We start from the raw sequence: 19,719 nt of genomic DNA on the forward strand, positions 1-19,719 counted from the left end.
TACAACAGAACCTTAAAATACCCTAACATTTTGGTACTTTCCAGTATTCATTCACCAAAATGTTTGGATGGGACATGTTTATTGAACATTGCTACCTGCCCAGTGGTGTCACTTCTAAAAATTTACGGCAGATAAACCATGAATGAGGCAGGGAGCCAGCGACCCAAGCCAGGGCTCAGAGAAAAGCAGCTGCTGGTGGGGAGGTGAAAGTGGATGTATTTTCAGACCCTGCTCGGATTTGAACCGCTGTTTTTGGCACGCCTTTGAACACCTGATCTACACACACCCACACGAGCAACAAACCCACTAAACTAAAACCTTGAATGGATTGAAGGCTCTAAAAGTCATGTCAATTATGAGACCAGTTACACAGAAAACAGGAAAGAAACTATTAAAGCTGGATTCATAAAAGTCTTAATCATCATCAACCCCACATACAGGATTTACTAGCATTGATCCTTTAAAGATCACATTGGAGATGATGGAAGCACCCTTTAAGGTACATTGTGTAACAAACTTAATCATTTTCAACTTAAATGTTCTGTAAAATTATGGATTTCTATGACATATGCATATAATATATTGTAAAGATGCCTACAGGGCTACTGGCTCTAATTCAATCCTAAAGTTCTGTCCATTGAGATGTCTTCTTTTTCTTCTTGTTGTCGATTGTTAGTATTCTTTCTCTGTTGTTCGAATATCGTATGAATGAAATCAGGTGGTGCACATGACTGAGGGGTCATTGTTTCGAGTGTCTGGGAATCCTATTGACTGAGGAGTGAAGGTTTCAAGGACAGATTGTATAAACACACCACTATAGTGCCCAGCAAGCATAAACAGAGGCTTGTCTTGAAGGGCTTTATCGTCTATGACTCAGAAGCACTTTAACTGCCTTTTTTTTCTGTGTCCATTCACGGGGTGACAAGACGGGATGAAAAAGAATTGTCTTTAGGTTGTGTGGTTATAAGGGGTGAGGAGATGAAATTTTTGTATCCAAAATTTGAAAAAGATCAAGACATGAAATATAAAATTAGGATGGAGACAAGTCTGGCTTCTATTTTCAAAGCACCTGTTAAGATTTTCATCAGATGTACTTCTTTGGGTCACATGATCGAAGCATCTTCTGCCTCTGGAATACAAAATAAACTGAATGCCTTATAATCTAAAAATAAGCATGTGACAGCATTACCATTATGGCACTGTTAGACATTCGCCAAATGTCCACAATTTCTGAGTTACTTAGTTCTTGCCAAAGAAGCCTGACTGACAGTGCAACACCCCCACAATGCAAAACTGAGTCATTATACTGTCTGTGCTCCAAATCGAGCTGTTCGAAATCCTGCCGCTCTACCCAGTAATAAAGAGAAAAGGCTGCTTAAATCTGGCACAGTGCTGAGAATAGCTCTTCACTGAGGATCCTGTCTCACTGTAATGGCATTTTGTGCTAAACAAGACCAGTCATGCATCTGGCCTGCAATGCTTGAAAAGACCTTCAGCTTTATGATATACAATTAAAGCATTATATAAACATGAAGTGAAATTAACAGTCAGCCAGTTAAGAACAGGCTCTTTTATGAACAGGTGTATTTTTGTGTTAGGAAACTGCAATAACTGGTGAATACAGTTATTCTGTTGTTATGATATTTTATCTAAATTCACAATGGGGGAAATGTAACAAACACTTAGCTTATTCTGGCAAGCTACACAGGTTCACAACATTATATCACAATACAATATGCCCTGGACTGAGTGGATAGAAATATTTTGATTGGGTACAAGGTGTCATATAGGAAAGACAAACTTTGTGGCAGCTGTTTTCATTGTTTACGTCTAAGCAGAAAGTGAGTTAATGATTTCTGTATTCAGAAAGTGGATTTACCAATAAATATATGATTAAGAGCTGAAGGCCTGTCCCCCCTAGAAGGGCTCAGACAGCTGAATACATGATTTAATCTCATCTTGGCTAGATTGTTGTCTTTTTGATTTCTGAAAGTTGTTTCACCATCTGCAGATGGTTCAGAATGCTCCTGATGGAAAGTTGCCCAGAGCTGGGGAAGTCAATCTTATTATACTGATTCTGTATTCTCTTCAATGGCTTCTACTCTCTCAAAGAACTGAATTCAACATTAATTTCCCATTATTTAATTAATTCTTGGCTCTGTGAGTCTTGGCCCCACCGTACCATACAACATTAATCTTTACCTTGTGGAGCCAGGAAGTAAAATCTAGTTATCATAGGCTAAATAGAATTCATATTAACTTGATGCCAACACGGTTTCTTTTAGGCATTAACATATTAATGTAATATGTTATTGCTGCTGTTACAGAATTGTTCAAATGTTCAATTGCATATTGTATTGTTTATTGTTTAATGTATTATTCAAAGGCAAAATCTACCTGCACAATAAAGGTGGCATGCCATGTTTTAGAATAAAGGTATACTACTACTAAGCAAAACTAACCACTAACTTTAAATGCTGAAGACCACAAGGCATATCCATGAATCATTTTCTTTCACATTAAATTGAAAACAAAAATTGAGAAAGGAAAACAACTGAAACAAAAACATTTCAACTCTAAACTCATTTGCATTCCAACTGAAACACATAATGCTTTATTGTTGTGTATTCTTCATAGGATTTTTAAAAATGAAAATTAACATTAATCTCAGATTTCTTTCAAATGTCAGAGAAAAAATAATAATGAAATTTTGAGTTTGCAGCAAGCCCTGTAATGTGGTGAGAAGGTTTCCTATGGAGAGATCAGAAGAACGCAGTGAGGGTCTCATAATAAATGCAGAGAGTGAGCTTGGCAACATGGAACACAATCTTGGGACAACAAAGTGGATCTGAAAATTGAACTGATGAAGCCTATGCTCTCTTATGGAAGATGGTGTAACCTGTGGGATTGACAAAGCTGGAAAGGCCATAACTGGCAAGTCTGTGTTCATGACCCCAGGAAAGTGAACTTCTTTTTTTTGGTTTTGTCTGGGGAAATGGCTAGGAACAGAGATGCATTGCAGGGGGGAAAAAAAAGCCCAGAGGTGAAATTACCAATGCAGTGTGTTTACACAGAAGAAGAAACATAGACAGACATAATCATGGAGCCCAGTGTAAAAATTGTCCACTGTGAAATGTTATGGAAAACTATAAAGCCGATACAAATACAATAACCAAGGGATCAGAGGCCAAGGGCTAGAAAATAAAGACATGGAAGCAAAGCCCCTAAGAGTAGGATACAAAGTTAAACTGCCAAGCACATGCCCATGGTTGTTTATGAGACAAACACTCAAATTCCCAGGTTCAATTTGAACAGCTCAGTATGTTTATTCTTGAGGAAAATTAAATATTAAAGTGGGATTAGACAATTAAAAATAGGGAAGAAAAAGAGAGCAAAAGTTTGCTGATGTCTTTTCAGTAGAATACAACTTTTCACTGCAGTTTCTGAAAGAATAAAATAGATTACTATCTTCAAGTTTAGTTACAGCACCAACGCCAACAACTTCAAAACCAATACAGGTAACCAATAAATGTATCGATCAGATTAAAATGTATTACCCTTAATTGTTTGTAATTAACCTAATTAAATTCATGCTCGTATCTCAATGACTAATATTTGGGGATTTTACACTACTGCGGTTACTGCTACTATTAGTACTATGTCTGCTACTGCTAATAATCATCAGCATTATTGTTATATCATATGCTAAGATAAAAACATCACATGAGTGACTGAAAACAAGAATCCAGACAGCAATGGTATCTTATCCGCCTGCTAAAAGACAGGAGAGCGTAAGACTTGTGTGCACAATAAAGCCACTTCAATTGCTAATGTCTGCTGCCTGCGTTAATGCACACGTACGGCTCTAAAACGTGTAACCCATTACTGCGCAGGGATTGAACGGATATTGTCGTGTTATTTATATATTTATGTATTTATTTTATTGTACCGAAAGGATCGGTCCCCTTTAAATATCCATCGGAGCTGGTTAATTAATTAAATTCAGTAGCTTGTATCGAACAGAAACATTATTCCCATCGCATTTATCTTGCAGGCTGGGAGCTGGGGTGGCAGCTGTTTGAAGCCGAGCGAGAGGATGAGGGGGCATCTGAGCAAAGACGCATCACCAACGCAACCAGCTGCCATTTCCGCCACTGCTCCTCATACCAGCCCTCCATTTTTTAATTCCCGAAAACCCCCGCTGCACATTAATGTATATTTTTAAGAGCCGCCTTCATGTTTTCCTAAGCGTGTCTATTTTCTTTGAATGAATGCGCGATTTGCTTATTTCTGATCTGTCGTGCCGGGAATGAGAATACGCCAAGATGGTCCGCATAGCAAGCGCGCTGGGTTTGGTCATGCTAAGTGTGGCTTTGCTCATTTTATCTTTGATCAGCTACGTGTCAATCAAAAAAGATAATATCTTCACCACCCCAAAATATGCCAACTCGGGGGGTCCGAGGATGTATATGTTTCATGCTGGATTTCGGTAAGTCTGTATTCAACTCTGTATATTGTGAAAGCTAATGTGCGTTGCGTGCGGGCATGTGTATGTATGTATGAATATATGTATGTATGCATGCATCATGTAAGTAGTAATATACGTGCATATATATATATATATATATATATATATATATATATATATATATATATATGCAATGCAGTGATTGCTCTAATATCACTCAGCCCACAGGTGTCAAAGTCGATATCTTTCTCACTTGCTTTCCTTGGAAAAAACAAAACAAAAAACAAAGAAACAAATAAAACAAAACAAAACAAAACAAAAAAACACGAGATGATTTTTCATTACAGAATTAAGCTATTGTTCGCAATACGCAAGTCGTACATCATAGAGTGCAAAAGGCCTTCACTATATAATATATAGGCGAACTGGTGGCGCAGGCGCCGTGAAGAAATCACGCAGGGATCCTAGAAAATGAATACTGCATTCCTCGTATGTCTTTGAATACAAACATATACCAATAAAAGCAATATAGCAACTGATTCAGTCAGTTGTGTTTTGTTAAACACAATTGTGGTTGTGATTAGCCTTAGTTATTATTTTGTTACATCTGTGTGCTACGCATTTGGTCAACAATTTGATGCAAGGAGTTTCAAACACCTTAATATTAAACACTATTGTTAAGTACAGCAGTGTGTCTTTCTATGTCACACCTGCAGGCTGTAAGAGATACCGAAAAACAATTTGAAGTGGATGCTCATGAATCCTATATCGTGAAATGTTCCTTGTCAGTTTGAACAGAAAATATGAACACCAGCAATCGATAATATGATTGTGAAAATAAGAGAATCCATCTTAAAATGCACAAACATGATACAAATTCCTTACATTAAACAGGGGCCTATAAGAGAAAGGAACTCTATGCATTATATTTTTCAGGGGCCTGCAGCTCACTTAGTAACATCTGCATTGACGCCATTGTTATTGCTACAGTGAGCTCTCCATGGTGCTGATTTTACAGCATGTGCCGAAACATTTTCACATATTAATCACAATGCTAACATTACTGACAATAGTATTAGCAGGGAGCCATTTTGTAAAGCACAAAGCTGACCTTAAAATTAGGAAAATCTTAATGTTATCATGAATGTGTGTTGCATTCAGACAACTGTTTGAAGCTGGGTATCCTCACTGCATAAACAGGAACATCACATTGATTATCAATTGACAGACAGTGGTTCAGAATCAGTAGGCAATGTTTCATTCCTGACTTACTGAAGAAATAAATATATGTAGGAAAATGATTACCTACATTACTCAAATCATTATATATATATATATATATATATATATATATATATATATATATATACAATTGTATGTGTGCCTGTGCTGTGTATCTTTACCTGTTGTTGATGTTGTCTCTACATTGTTAAAAAAATAGGTATTGATTAATGAGAAGAACCCTAGGCTGGCTTATAGTGTCACATGTACTTTATTATGAGGAGAGACTAACTCTTAAGTATCCATTAAATCTTAGGTGTGTATTTTTAAAGAGCTGTAGAGACATCTGTAGAAGTGCAAAGGTAGGGCAAAGGTTAGAATAAGGAATGATGGGTAATATATAGGCCCACCACCAAGTCTTCTGTATGGTTATATGGTTAATATTGTATATTAAGTATTTACAGAAGAGTTCAAATTGATTATGATACTTACAAAGTTCATGTTTTTAGTCTATCTATGGCCCGTTTTTGGTGCATCACAGAGACATTGAAAGTGTTGTAAGGAATATACTGGAAAATAACAAATGGCAATTTAACAAGTCCTATGTTTAAAAAACACCTAATTAATTAGCTTTTAAATTGATTGCAGTAAGCTTGGGGCATTGATTAGTGCGGCACTTAACAGCTGTCTCTCAATGATACCAGTGCCAGGCCACTGCTCTAATTGAAAAGAAATGCACTCTTGTACAGGTCACAGTACGCAATGAAGTTTCTGGATCCATCTTTCATCCCCCTTACCAATGCTCTGAATGAAGAACTGCAAGAAAAACCCTCAAAATGGAAATTTAATAGGACAGCATTCTTAATGCAAAGGTAAGGGTATTTATTAATTTATTAATTCCTTAAATTCCTTAATTACCATTTCTCACAGTAACTTTTTTCTCACAGTATCTAATTTTTAAACCCATAAGTACTGTTATTTGCTCTGTGCCACAGCTGGTACAATTGCTAGATTTTAATAAATTTCACCATGTTCAAATCCTGCCTGCTAAAATTGAAATTACTTTGATTATACAGTATGTTTTTAGCTTACATTAATACCACACAGTCCATATGGTCCATCAACTTGAGACAAGAGAGCATTACACTGATTGAATTCCACATTCTCAACCGCAGGTGTGTGTCACACTGGACAGGGTTTGGATGTCCTTATTCTGTTGATAGAGAGAGGACTTTATTTGTGGTTCTGTCTGTTCAGCTTTTCAGAAAGCCTAAAGAAATTCAATAAATTGTAGTTATTCTTAATAGCAGTGTCCTTTGTGCCTGTATATGAGAAGGGAATGGATAATGCTGGCAAAGTGTTTGCTTTTGTTGCAGAACCCCTATTGGTTTTGCAAACCTTTGATTGTTCCATTGAAATTGATTAAGAACATCTTCAAAATAGAGAGATCAGATAGAACAAAGTACAATCATTCTATTTACAAAGTAGAGTGCCTTGTATTTCTCCCAATGGTTTTATGAAATTCCAAACAATATACCATACTCTCCTTGACAATGCACAATAGGCTGAGAGAGTTTTGAAAACTATTCCCGTGCAGCACAAACGCTTAGGTGATTGTTTATGAAAGCATAAAAGGTAGCTCCCAAAGAAAATAGAAACACATGTGGATTTAAATCTTGCATCACAGCTCATATGATTTTAGATTAAGGCATCTTTGAAAGGGTATGATTTCCTGATACAGAAGTCCTACATACTGTTAATCCTAGTCGAAGCTGTCTGACATCATAGTGAAACAGACAAGAATAATTTGTATTCAAATAAACAGACCTACACAAGTTTTGCAGTGTGGAGTAATGGTTAGGGCTCTGGACTCATAACTGGAAAGTTGTGGGTTCAAAGCCTGGTTGGGACAGTGCTGTTGTACCCTTGAGCAAGGTACTTCACTTAGATTGCTCCAGTAAAATACCCAGCTGTATAAATGGATACAAATGTAAGTCACCCTGGATAAGAGCATCTGCTAAATGACAAATAATGTGATGTGTAGCATTACAATCTTCCCAACACTGCAATTAATTTTTCATCAATCTTGAAATACTTTGATGGGAGATATGAATAAAACTAACTTACCATTAATAAGGGGGGGGGGAATTGTATAGAAAAATGTTAGTAGCCATAGTAGCCATGTTTTCAGCTCTCAAAACCAATGCAGAGGCTGACGGCCTACTCACAACAACAAAGCCCTGAAACAGTCGAGTTTGCTCCAGAAAGTTCTATCATGAAACATGTATGCTCTGAATTGGTGTGTCTTCCTGTACTTTACCTTGCAGAAAGGAAATCCTACACTACATCGATGTGGCCAACAACTTCTCCCTGATCAAGAACGGTGTGCGAGTGGGCCAGCTAATGCACTATGACTACTCTAGCCATAAATATGTATTTTCCATTAGCAATAATTTCAAGTCTCTTCTTCCTGATGCCTCCCCCATAATGAACAAGCATTACAACGTGTGTGCCGTGGTGGGGAACAGCGGAATCCTCACAGGAAGCCAGTGCGGGCCCGAGATAGACAAGTCAGACTTTATCTTCCGCTGCAATTTTGCTCCAACTGAGATTTTCCATAAAGACGTAGGGAGAAAGACCAACCTCACGACCTTCAACCCCAGTATCCTTGAAAAGTACTACAACAACCTCCTAACAATCCAAGACCGCAATAACTTCTTCCTTAGCCTAAAAAAGCTGGATGGGGCTATACTTTGGATCCCAGCTTTCTTCTTTCACACATCAGCAACTGTTACCAGAACCTTGGTGGATTTCTTCGTGGAACACAAGGGACAGTTAAAAGTGCAGTTGGCTTGGCCAGGGAATATAATGCAGCATGTCAACAGGTAAGAGAGACCCTTTCTCCTTTTTCTTCTTCTTCATGGTGAATGTAGGAGTGGAGGTATAAGTTACAGAGCTCTTGTGTTCATGAGCCTGCTACAGTGACATCACACTTACCAACTTAGAAGGGTATTCCAACTACCCTTGCATCCAGGGTCCCATCTCCTGGAATTGCAGGTCTTTTGTAAATTTAGGGTGGAGGCAAGAGGTTCAAATCTGAGTGGGGTCTCAATGCACATTTTACAAAGGTGCCATGAATCAGAACTACAAGATTGATGCCCTTCATTTGCTGAGGTTGCTGTGGAGTGGGAGAGTGTAACAGTTAATTTTGTATATGAGCCATTCCACTTACATCACTCCCCTAGTCTTGAAAGACTAAGGACTGGTATTTTGGCATGGTGGGTTTGTCACTCGTTTGGGGCTTTTTGGAAAAGTCTTAAGCGTGTGCCAGAGATGGCCAATCAAGGTCTGACTGCTCCTCTTTGATAAATATACTTGTGAATCAAACTTCCACTGTCTCGCAAAAAAACATAATGCTCATTAGTGTTTTAATTTGGTTGAGTAATTTGCGTTGTTCTGTTCTGTGAGTGTTACATTTCAGGTCATATCCTTTTCACTTTCATTTAAATATCATACATTCTCATGCTGGTGATTTTTATATGAGTTTTGTGTATAGTAAGATCCACTCCAAATGTTTGGCAGTAACCTCTCCATTTTTGTATCCAAAAGCTTCACCCAAAATAACCAATAAAGGGTCTTCAGCAGTCTTGTATTTGCCAGTGCTCTGCATCTCCTGGGTTTCAGGCACACATAGGATGCACATCTATGTACGAGCAACATATAAAATGATATTGCTGTACAGGAGGAAGGACAGAAATAAGCAATGAGATTGTTTGTTCATGTTTGGGAGTTGGCATACAAATTGGACTGAAGAGAGAGCCGAGTGGATTTAACCAAAGTAACATTTTAATATCTGTCATTTCATTTCGCTGCACATCTGTTGTGTTCATTTCATTTTCTATGGATTTCATGATTGAGCTATGGATATTAGTCAATAGTAATGTGCTGCCATCTGGGAAAGACTGACTGAAAGTTTAATATCACTGTGCTGGGTAATAGAGTTTGGGTTTCACTTCTCCTTTCTGCCCAGCTCTACTCTGAGACAGAGGAGTGGTTAGACAACATCATTACAGTATGTAAAATAAATATCAGTCAGAGTGACTCCCTTCCTTTCTGGTCATGTACAGTTGTAGAGTTGTAGGTGAAAGTATTCATACCCTTCATATGAAACAACATTACTCAGTTAGTTTAAAACATATTGCTAATTAAATGATACCTATTTAGTGTTCAGACCATGTTGCACACAGATTCAGCCTATAGAAAATGGTAAAGATTCCAATGGATTGAAAATAGAAATCAATGCACTGACAGTCCAAAGGTTATTAATTTATCTTAACTCAAGTTCAATCAAATGGAATCTTTTTCCAAATGGAAAGTTTTCTCAACAAACCCTGAAACTCAAGAGATATCATATAATAAATAAGTATTTAATTACCAGTATTAAATAATAAGTTAATGATTGTTTGAAAGCTGTGGATCCTTTCATCTAGAACGGTACAGTTTTAAAACGACATTAATATAATGGTTAAAGAAGAGTGTCAGAAGGACCATTTTATCCTTTACTGCAATATCTGTAATATCTGCTTCATTCAATGTTCAGGTTGATTAGAGGGATGGAAATTATAATCATATTATTCTCCCATAAGCAATAATACATTCCTGCTGTAATTTATTTTGTTTCTAATATTTCTCATGTTTAACCAGGTTACCTGCCTAAATGCATTCAAAAGAGGGATGTCTGTTAATAATGAGAGTAGTGTTTTTTTCTTCTTGGTCAAATATGAAACAATGCATGGACTCCCTTGTGATACACCAATAAAATTAAATGAATACAAAATGTGTTTTAAATAGTGGGTCTAGTACAAGTAAAGGACTTGCAGGAATGGCATTATCTTATTTGAATCAATATGATAGCTTAATGTCTTGTCTGTTCTGTGTTTGTGCATATTTCCGCAGTGAATACACACAAGTGTGTGCCATGATTAAAACATGTATTCCTCCATGTATTAGGATGCTAATCAGGCAGCTGTAGGAAATCACATGTGGGATAGACTTAATGACAGGGTTGCTGTATGTTGCTTCTATTGTATCTGTCAAAGCCAGCCTCACAAATAAAAATGCCAGCACTGCTCTTTCATGCTTTGCTTCTTCATAGGGCTTCTCCACAGCAAAACAAGAAAATAAAACCTGTCCATCATGTATACAGGATTTCTGCAGATATTTTGATACAGAAACAGACCTGAGGCAGTTCTGTTCCTGTACACCTAAACTTAATTGGAAACTAATCTATAAATTGTGATAAATATCTATATTCCTCCCATCTCACCGAGAAATCACAAGAAAGCTACACCCATTTGTGTTTTTTTTTTCCATTAGTTTTTTTTTTAAGCTTTATACTCATCTGCAAATATCCATGTGTAAATATTTAGTATGAATAAAATGGCAGCTCCATCCCTTAAGCAAATGCTAGCATATCTTTTGAGATTAAATACGGTCTGGCATGTATGAAGCACTGAATAAAGCAACACCCTTATACAGAACAGACTGCTTTAGTGTATGGTATTGTGTAACTCCCAAAGATGACAGGCTGTACAGTAATCTCATTCAATCCCATTAAACTAAACTGCTGGAAAGATTTACTTGTTTCACAAGCCAAAGCACCCTTAAGCTACCTTAAGCATTATTTACTAAAGCCTTTCTCTTTTCTCTAAAATGAGATTACATTGTAACAGGTGTTGATTATGGGACTGAAAAATATATATTGAAATCTTACCACTTCTAGAATGACTGGGTTCTAACTTTGATATTTATAATATGCCTATCTATGCTGTGCATGGTTTACATGTATTATTCTCCTAGTCAATGCTTGTTTTGTCATTTGAAAGTGTATAGTTAATAGTGCATTTTCATAGCTTTTTTTACTGTTATTCTCACTAGTCTTCTAGTTTAAGTATAAGAATGGGTGGATTGACTGACTGAATCATTCAGTGAGGTGCAGAGTTCTAATTTTGTTTCTTAGTTTTAAGAGACCGGAGAAGAGCCAATTAATAATCACTGTTATGTAAAAGTGACTCTTATTAGACAATTTACATATGTTTTGTTTTACTGGATGAAAAAACAAAACAAAACAAACAAAGGCTTTTTTTCCATCATCATGTCTATTTGCATTGCTGATTTTGCCCTGCATTGTAACAAGCCTATTGATTATTCCTCCTGCACTAATCATGAGTGACAGAGACACTCAAACTCAACCAACACAGGGGTGGCCAGCCCATGTGGAAACCATCTGACTCTTCTTTGAAATGTAGAAGTGTAAAGTGGTTTTGTAAGAATAATACTGTAATAATGCTGTAGTTAGACGATAATGGAAATTTAATAAAATGATTGGACTTTAATGACAGTTCTTATTGGTTCTTATTCTTTGAAGTCCAGCATACAAGAAGCCCTTCTCATAAGGTCTATATATCTCTGACCTGACATAATGTGTACAGAGACACTGTCTGTTTCAATTTGGTCATAATACATCTCTGCACTCCCTGGTCATTGTTCATCCATGATTTTTGTAATCCCTGTTTGTCATAAACTTCAAAGTTATACACTATCTCTTACAAAGCAATATCATTAAAACCCAATAATATAATATAATAGAAATGTGTGTGATCCTTCTATTTTTCATGTATGTATTTCTTTAATAGGTTGAGAATATATGGTGAAGTACACAAAAATATATGCCTTTTAGACTTGTGGTTGGAATACATCTCATATATTTTAAATGTACCAAACAAGGGGTACATTTTGGCATATGAAAAATATCATCATCATGCATTTCTCCCATATATTCAAAATATGTATTTGTTCTGAAAACAGTGACCTATAAAACCTGCTGTATTGAGAGTGGAGAGCCCTGGTATTTGCCTATAATAAATCTCATGGTTTTGCTTTCTGTCCCAACAGATACTGGAAAACAAAACACCTATCTCCGAAGCGCCTCAGCACTGGCATTCTCATGTACACCCTGGCATCAGCAATGTGTGAGGAGATCCACCTCTATGGGTTCTGGCCCTTTGGATGGGATCCTAACACTGGGAAAGAGCTGCCCTACCACTACTATGACAAGAAAGGGACCAAGTTCACCACCAAATGGCAGGAGTCTCATCAACTTCCAACTGAGTTCAAACTCTTGTACAAAATGCACGCAGAAGGTTTGACCAAACTGAGTCTTTCACACTGTGCCTAGAGACCCCTTGTTGAATAAGTGCCAAATGATCATTTCAGTGGTGCTCTACTTGGGCTGACTGAGGATAGTCAACCATCATGAGACATTGTACAATACGAATGGGCAACAACATGGCCACATAATGTATTTTACATCACAGCTGGGATTTTATTTGCTAGCCACAAAAGTGAAGAATGGTCTATTTTCAAGCAGAGGCACAAAGGAGTTAAACCAATGACAAAATGCTATTGGATGTATAAAACCAATGAGATTTGACTAAAGTGCATGAAGGGGAAGTTACATAGTTGTTTCTGGAACATTTTTGCTAGTTTTATAAAATAAATAGTGTTTCCTAGAGGGGGGGTGATGGGTGGTGGTTTTGGGGGTGATTAGTGGGTTCCCTATGATAATTAGCTCTTGTCTTCGAATTTGCTTCAAAATATTCAAAATGGCACCCGGGACTTGGACTATTTATTCACAGAATCAAATAAATAAGTGTTTTAAAGCAAAGATTTCTACTCGATCATTTGGGACCAATTGTCTTTGCTCGAGTTGATAGGCTAGACAGATACCAGTTATTGCAGATTCATATTTTCTATCTTTCTCGCCTCATGAAATGAAATATCTATCTGTGTATAATTGCAGATTTAGCTTTTTAAAGAGCTAAGAGTAAAACGAAACAAACATGAGGAGAGGAAAAAAACATAGAGTAAACTCTGAGTCGTGTATGTTGTCTATTGGCTAAAGCACCACTCCCAGGTATATATTCTTCCCTTCCTTATTAACTGATAGGTTAAGTTTATATATATAATTCTGCATTGCCTATTTACAGACTTTCAATTCATATCCCAAATTCTCTATAACATAAACATGTCGCTTAACATTAAAGAAATATGGGATACTGACTAAACTGCCAGATTGTCTTCATGTGCACCTGGGTAGAGCACCACGCCACTGCATCCTCCTCTCATTCTCCTATATTGCACTGTGTGTTTGTACCCTATGGGTAATTTATTTTTAAAGGGCAGCCCCCATTGAGACATTTCAGCTGTATATGAAACAGCCATAATGCTATTTTTATGTTGTACAGGTAGTCTTAGCAGCAAGAAATATACTTTTATGGTGGTGTGGACTGAAAGGTACTTCACAAGGAAACACTGAAATGTCGGCAGAATGGATGTAAATTTATGAGAAGGAAGAATCTCTATGGGAAAAGAGGTCAGGAATGGGCAGGAGAGAAGCTTCAACTCTCCTCCACATAATGCACTGCATATAGAACAGGTTTGTTATTAAGAGACACACTGCTTATGTATATAGGTACAGTGTAACTACCTGTTGAACAGATTGAATAACGCTTTGCACCAGTCCTTATATTCTAATGCACCATTTTTTCTGAAAATATCTGAAAAATGTTGCCAAAGAAGTGAGAAACATCATCAGTACTCCCAAGGACAACTGGTTAAAATTATAATTAGTCTTGCTGTTTAGAGTACAACTGGAGCAAAAGATTGTAATTGCAGCCTTGGACAACTTCTCTCTTGCTCTGGCTTTGAACCCAGAATCCATTGCAACCCCTTCCATGCCTGCTGAACCTGTCCGCTCCATCAAATAATAGTGTTAAACAAAAAGTTGTTTCAGCATCAGATACTATATTTTACGATGTAAGCCATTTCTGAATCGTTTGATATTAATTAATGTATTTGTTTATTTATGTATGTATTTATTTATTTTGCTATGGAAGACGTTATGTAGCAATGTACCCTTAGTAACCTTTTTTCAGATTCGTCTTCTACAGGCTATAATGTGAAATGTGTTCCATATTGACGGGAGAAGAAAAAGACACATTTACTTTAAGGAGATACTTTACTACTGTATCACATGTAATTAATCAATACCATATTTTGAGTTACATTTTGTTTGTTTATTTATTTAAGGTATTATATATTAATCTGCTTATTTATTTGTTCGCTTTTTTGTTCATGTACAGTTCATGTCCATTTGTGGTGCTGTAAACTGTGACCCGTTACAGCACACATGTGTGATTAATTTACCTGCCTGTTAAAAAAAGTGTCTCATCCTGTACTTAGTAAATTCAAAGTGGAGAGTGCTCCTGTTCCTTCCTGTTTAGCCATCAGCACCACTTATCTCCATTAGAGTCCTACATTGCAGAAACACTCTGTTGTCAGTGTATCAGCTGTTTCTGTCTTCTATTCATCACACTCCTTCTTCCATTTATGCAAGTGCTACACAAACTAAATGACTACCTAACAACTTAAATTCAACAGGATTGATTTGTGTTTTTTTAAGGACGCCTACATCCACCTCCATCCTGAATTCTTCACTTTTAAGTTGTTGTTGTTGTTGAATTAGATTTTAAATTTGAGAACTGCACCTTCAGCTGAGCTTTAATCCAGGCATATATCAGTTTTAAGTGCATCTGGGAAGGATATAAAAAATATTTTCTGGGAAAATTATTAATAACCTAGTGCTGAATTGTTGAAAAATATTGAAAGACAACCCTGTCAAGTCCCTTTTACTGCCAGATTAAATTCCGATTTATAATTGCAACATGTGGATGTCAATGGTATGTCACATAGCAAGAGTACCATAGACATGTTTAGACAGGTTCTGTACAAAAGTGTTGAATCTGTGCTACTGATGGTGTCCCAGAGACACTGCTCACATTTTGTTTGTTTGTTTTCACAACAATATATATACGATAAATTCATATAAAGATTTGTATTTTATTTTTTCTTGCCTCTTTTAACATGCACAGAGAGTCCTTTTGGAAGCCATATTGAAGTTTATTTATAATTATAATCATTAATAATAATTATATATATTTATTTATTTATGTATTTATTTTGACTTTGCCAAGAACAAAATCACGAGAACCTTGTTCCCAGTTCTGTACACAGGAAATTCTACAAAATATGTTCAACTGTATTTACCAAGACAGAGTTACAGAATTTTAACAGTATGATTATTTGTAAGAAAAAGTTTCAGTCTTGTATTACTGACTTACCAATTCAGGTCTTAAAACTCTAAAAATTAATTAAATAAGAATGTTGTCTGCCACAACCAGCTGAATGAGAAAAAAGTGCAAATGCCAAGCTTAATTTCTCCTTGTGATGATATTTTTGTTTACTGGACATACAGTGTACAATACCCCTCTGCACAATTAATTCCCTTTAAAAGTTGACTGTAGTATACCATGGGAAAACAGTAGGAAAGCAAAATATAATTAGGTAAAGCATGGAGACCTATAGTACACCATGATGAAAGCCATGGAAAACAATCACCAAGCAAAGTGCATGTATGGTCACACCATGGGAAAATGGCATATTTACTGTGGTAAACTTTTACAAGGGCTCCTTTATTTTACAATGGACACTGACATGAGCAGTAATGTGGTCTGAACATCTTTCTCTTTTAAAGTCTTGGAATGCATTACTACAAAAGTACAGCATTTATTGGAAATTTAAACAGAGAAAACAAGGTTCTAGGTACACATTTCAAGAAAACGTCAATGTTCGGGAGTCTCAGATGCGATTGTCATTGTGTCAGTTTTATAAGCAAATAAGTGAATGCCAAGACAGCAATAGAAATCCAAACACCTTAACACAAACTTAAACTGCACAGGTTTAATCTATAAATGTAGTGTCTGTGTAATCAGAGAGGAATAGCGACCAAAAAGAGTGTTAAGAGTACAGTGAAGTGCCGAGATTGCAGAGCTCCTTTTATTTGGACGTGTTTGAAATTGAAGCACACAAAGTGGGCAGAAAGATGAGTGAAGATAGATCTGTATTAGAGATGAGGACGGGAGGAAAAAGGGGAGAGTTAAGGTGGAAGTTGAGAATAGTGCTATAAGATTGAAAGTACAGTATCTGCGGGGGCATAGCGGGAATCATGAATAGTACATTCGTGCACTTCTGTAACTAAGGGGTTCAGCTCATGAAGTCAGGATGCTACATATCTTTATGTACAGTGTTAAGATTTGTGTTCATTGGAAAAACAACAACCAGTATTTATTTATGTATTTATTTATAGAAAAGCTGCTAGGTGTTTGTTTTACTATTATTTATTTAAACTATCTGTGTATTCTTGAGACTGCATCTCATTTGAATAGTTCTGTTTTTTGTAATAGGCAACTGATTAAATACCAGTCAAATTGGATGCCATTTGTTCAAATCAAGTGAGGATCATATTCAAAAAGCCAAATGCAATACCAGCTCTCTGCTTTTATGGGTTCAACATTTTTTGTTTTGTTTTAAATATTTGACCTGAACATTATTAACTGAGCCTAAACAAGAGGAGGGGTGCCTATGTGATGATATGGGGAATGTATAAATATATTCAGTTCAATTTTTTCCTGCTTCAGACATAAGGAAGCATGTATGTTTAACTCCAAAAAAAATATAGAAAAAAGCTATGAATAAGTAACTGTTCAGTAAGTGTGTCAAGTTCACAAAGAAAGTCCATTAAGTGCAGTTAATGTATGATCCAAAGCGCTGATTCACATAGGCAAGTGTAGAAGACGTTTCATTGGAAAACACATCTGCATGAGACAGGAACTATAAAAGCACTATCTCTTCCCAGTGTTGTGCTTCAGTCCGTCGGTAATAGATATTATGGGATTGATGCTTGTCATGTATGAATGTTTGTTCTTGTTGTTACTGGTTTGGTTTCTTCCATTCCTTGTTTTCCTGCCCTTCATTCTACCCACTTGCTGAGGTCAAATTAATTTGGGGGAAAACTCACTGATGTTTTCCAAGACACAAATCGGTATCGATACCAACCACTATGCCTAGGATTTAGAGTAAATCATGATTCAGTGTTCACTGTGCACTTTCAAGATCCACAGTTTTACTTCCTTGTCCCTTCAGTTTGAGAATACATTTATGTATCCGTTTGACACAATCACTTTTTCTGTCTTTCTGTATGTTAAAGGGCCATTGACGTCTCCTCTAGGATTATATTTGTACTCTTTTTTATGTGTATGATTCTAATGTTTTCCGGCTATTCTTTTGGCGAAGGACATAATATTTCCCATTGGTGAGGAAATATCTAGTTCTTGTCCTACATTTTGTCAAACTGTAAGGGACTATACTACTTTCACTTGAATGTTTCTTTTTCCTGTGTGAAAATTGAGAAATGAAATGTACAGGTTATTTTGATTTATGTTTGATTGGTAGGTTTTTTTCAATTGATAAGAGAATTGTCGACAAGAACTTAGATACAAGATTCTTTTAAACTTGCCGTTTGCAATCAATTGCAGATTTGCCGTTTGTAAAATTTTAATGTTTATGTAATGAATGTGAATGGGTAACAGCAAATGTTTTTTGAAACTATAAAACACTGTTGAATGTAATGTGCCTGCATTCTTGCTAAATGTGCCAACAATGTTCCTGTTTAGGACCATTGTTTCAAATAAAATCATTTTCTGGCATATGAAATTTACCAGGCTCTACGGTCTCTTATTTACTGTCTGACCACTTTAAATCTCAACACAGAGTAAAGATGTCAACCTCCTTGTTAATTAGTGAAGAATGAAATAATAGAAGTTGATTTCTGAAAAAAAAAAAAGAATAATCCAGTAACTGTTAAGCAAAGTAATGGTTCAGGCAGGGAAATCATTTTGAGTCCTTTTCATATGATTCAAGAGACTCCGTAATTCAAAGCACACTCACTTGGCTCATTTCACTTCAGTCTCCCTCACAGCATGAACCTTACCAAGATATTTGATAGTTGCTAAACAATCACTTACAATGGAAGGCAAGGAAATTATTTGTCAGGTGCCTCAAACTAATAGGCTCCTATAAAGTGTTAAATTCACCTCTCTGTCCCCAGCCTCTACTGACATTGCCTCACGGAGAGATCGGCAGCTATTTAGTACATGCTGTTGGATGAAACACCTGCATGTTGATTAGTTCATCTCAGGTAGGGTCACCTCAACGAGGGAGGCACAAATTCTAAGAATGTAAAACAGGGCAATTTGCTGTCTGTGATTTAATAAAGGTCTAATCATTTTGCACAGCTTTGCCTGTTTTTTTGTTTCTCCCACACATGCGTTATTTATTCTGATGAGTAACCTGCATTCAAGCAAAACAAAAAAATATGTCCACGCATTAGACAGATGAATCAGATCTGATGATTGCAAAGAAAGCTTTGATGTAATATGGAATAACATCAGCTAGTATCAGTTGTCACTGCAATGGAAGTTACTATGTGCCAAGATCATTCAAGCAATTTTCAATTTTTCATATCTCTCTCTCTCTCTCTCTCTTGTTGATTGCACTATAGCATTCCAACAGTGCCATTTTGCTTTGGTTTCTAATCATCTGTTTTATTTTAAATGCTACTATTACAATGCAGCTTATTTTTTCTGTTCACTTACTTTTCAATACACCTTTTTCTGCTAAGGTAGAGCTATATGACCAGGGTTCATGGAGATATTTCCATTATTAGGTGCAGCACAGTGGTTCAGTGCTTAGTCCTGGTGTCCACATTCGAGTCCGGTCTTGGGTGTCTGCCTGTGTGGAGATTGTATTTCCTCCCCATGTCCATCTGGACCTTCTCCAGGTGTTTTCTCCCACATCCCAAAGACATGCTGCTTAAGTTTACTGGCTACTCTAAATTGCTATGTAGTGTGTCCTGCCCTGTGATGTTTGTCGAGGTTATACCCTGCCTGGCACCCTTTGCCCACCTGGTTAGGCTCTGGCTGTCTGTGACCATGGAAGAAGTGGTTATTATTGAAGAATGGACCAAAAATGCAATGAATTGTGTTTTATTGGACTTTATTAAATCTTATTTG

General features: G+C 36.6%; 1 protein-coding gene across 1 annotated transcript; it reads left to right on the forward strand.

Annotated features, from left to right (window-relative positions):
* The first annotated feature begins 3,822 nt into the window (after positions 1-3,822).
* st8sia3 (ST8 alpha-N-acetyl-neuraminide alpha-2,8-sialyltransferase 3) lies at positions 3,823-18,365 on the forward strand. The gene is made up of 4 exons (XM_066710926.1): positions 3,823-4,489; positions 6,439-6,561; positions 8,017-8,574; positions 12,644-18,365. Exons 1-4 carry the CDS (start codon positions 4,326-4,328, stop codon positions 12,924-12,926), a joined length of 1,128 nt encoding a protein of 375 aa, XP_066567023.1. The 5' UTR covers positions 3,823-4,325; the 3' UTR covers positions 12,927-18,365.
* Positions 18,366-19,719: the final 1,354 nt, after the last annotated feature.

This window comes from Amia ocellicauda, chromosome 8 (genome assembly GCF_036373705.1).
Source record: "Amia ocellicauda isolate fAmiCal2 chromosome 8, fAmiCal2.hap1, whole genome shotgun sequence".
Classification (NCBI taxonomy): domain Eukaryota; kingdom Metazoa; phylum Chordata; class Actinopteri; order Amiiformes; family Amiidae; genus Amia; species Amia ocellicauda.

Excerpts from the sequence above, each read along its gene's own strand:
- st8sia3 (XM_066710926.1), top strand. The coding sequence starts at position 4,326 with ATGGTCCGCATAGCAAGCGCGCTGGGTTTGGTCATGCTAAGTGTGGCT. Across the intron at positions 4,490-6,438 it reads ATGTTTCATGCTGGATTTCG|GTCACAGTACGCAATGAAGT; the intron begins GTAAGTCTGTAT and ends ACTCTTGTACAG. Across the intron at positions 6,562-8,016 it reads ACAGCATTCTTAATGCAAAG|AAAGGAAATCCTACACTACA; the intron begins GTAAGGGTATTT and ends TTTACCTTGCAG.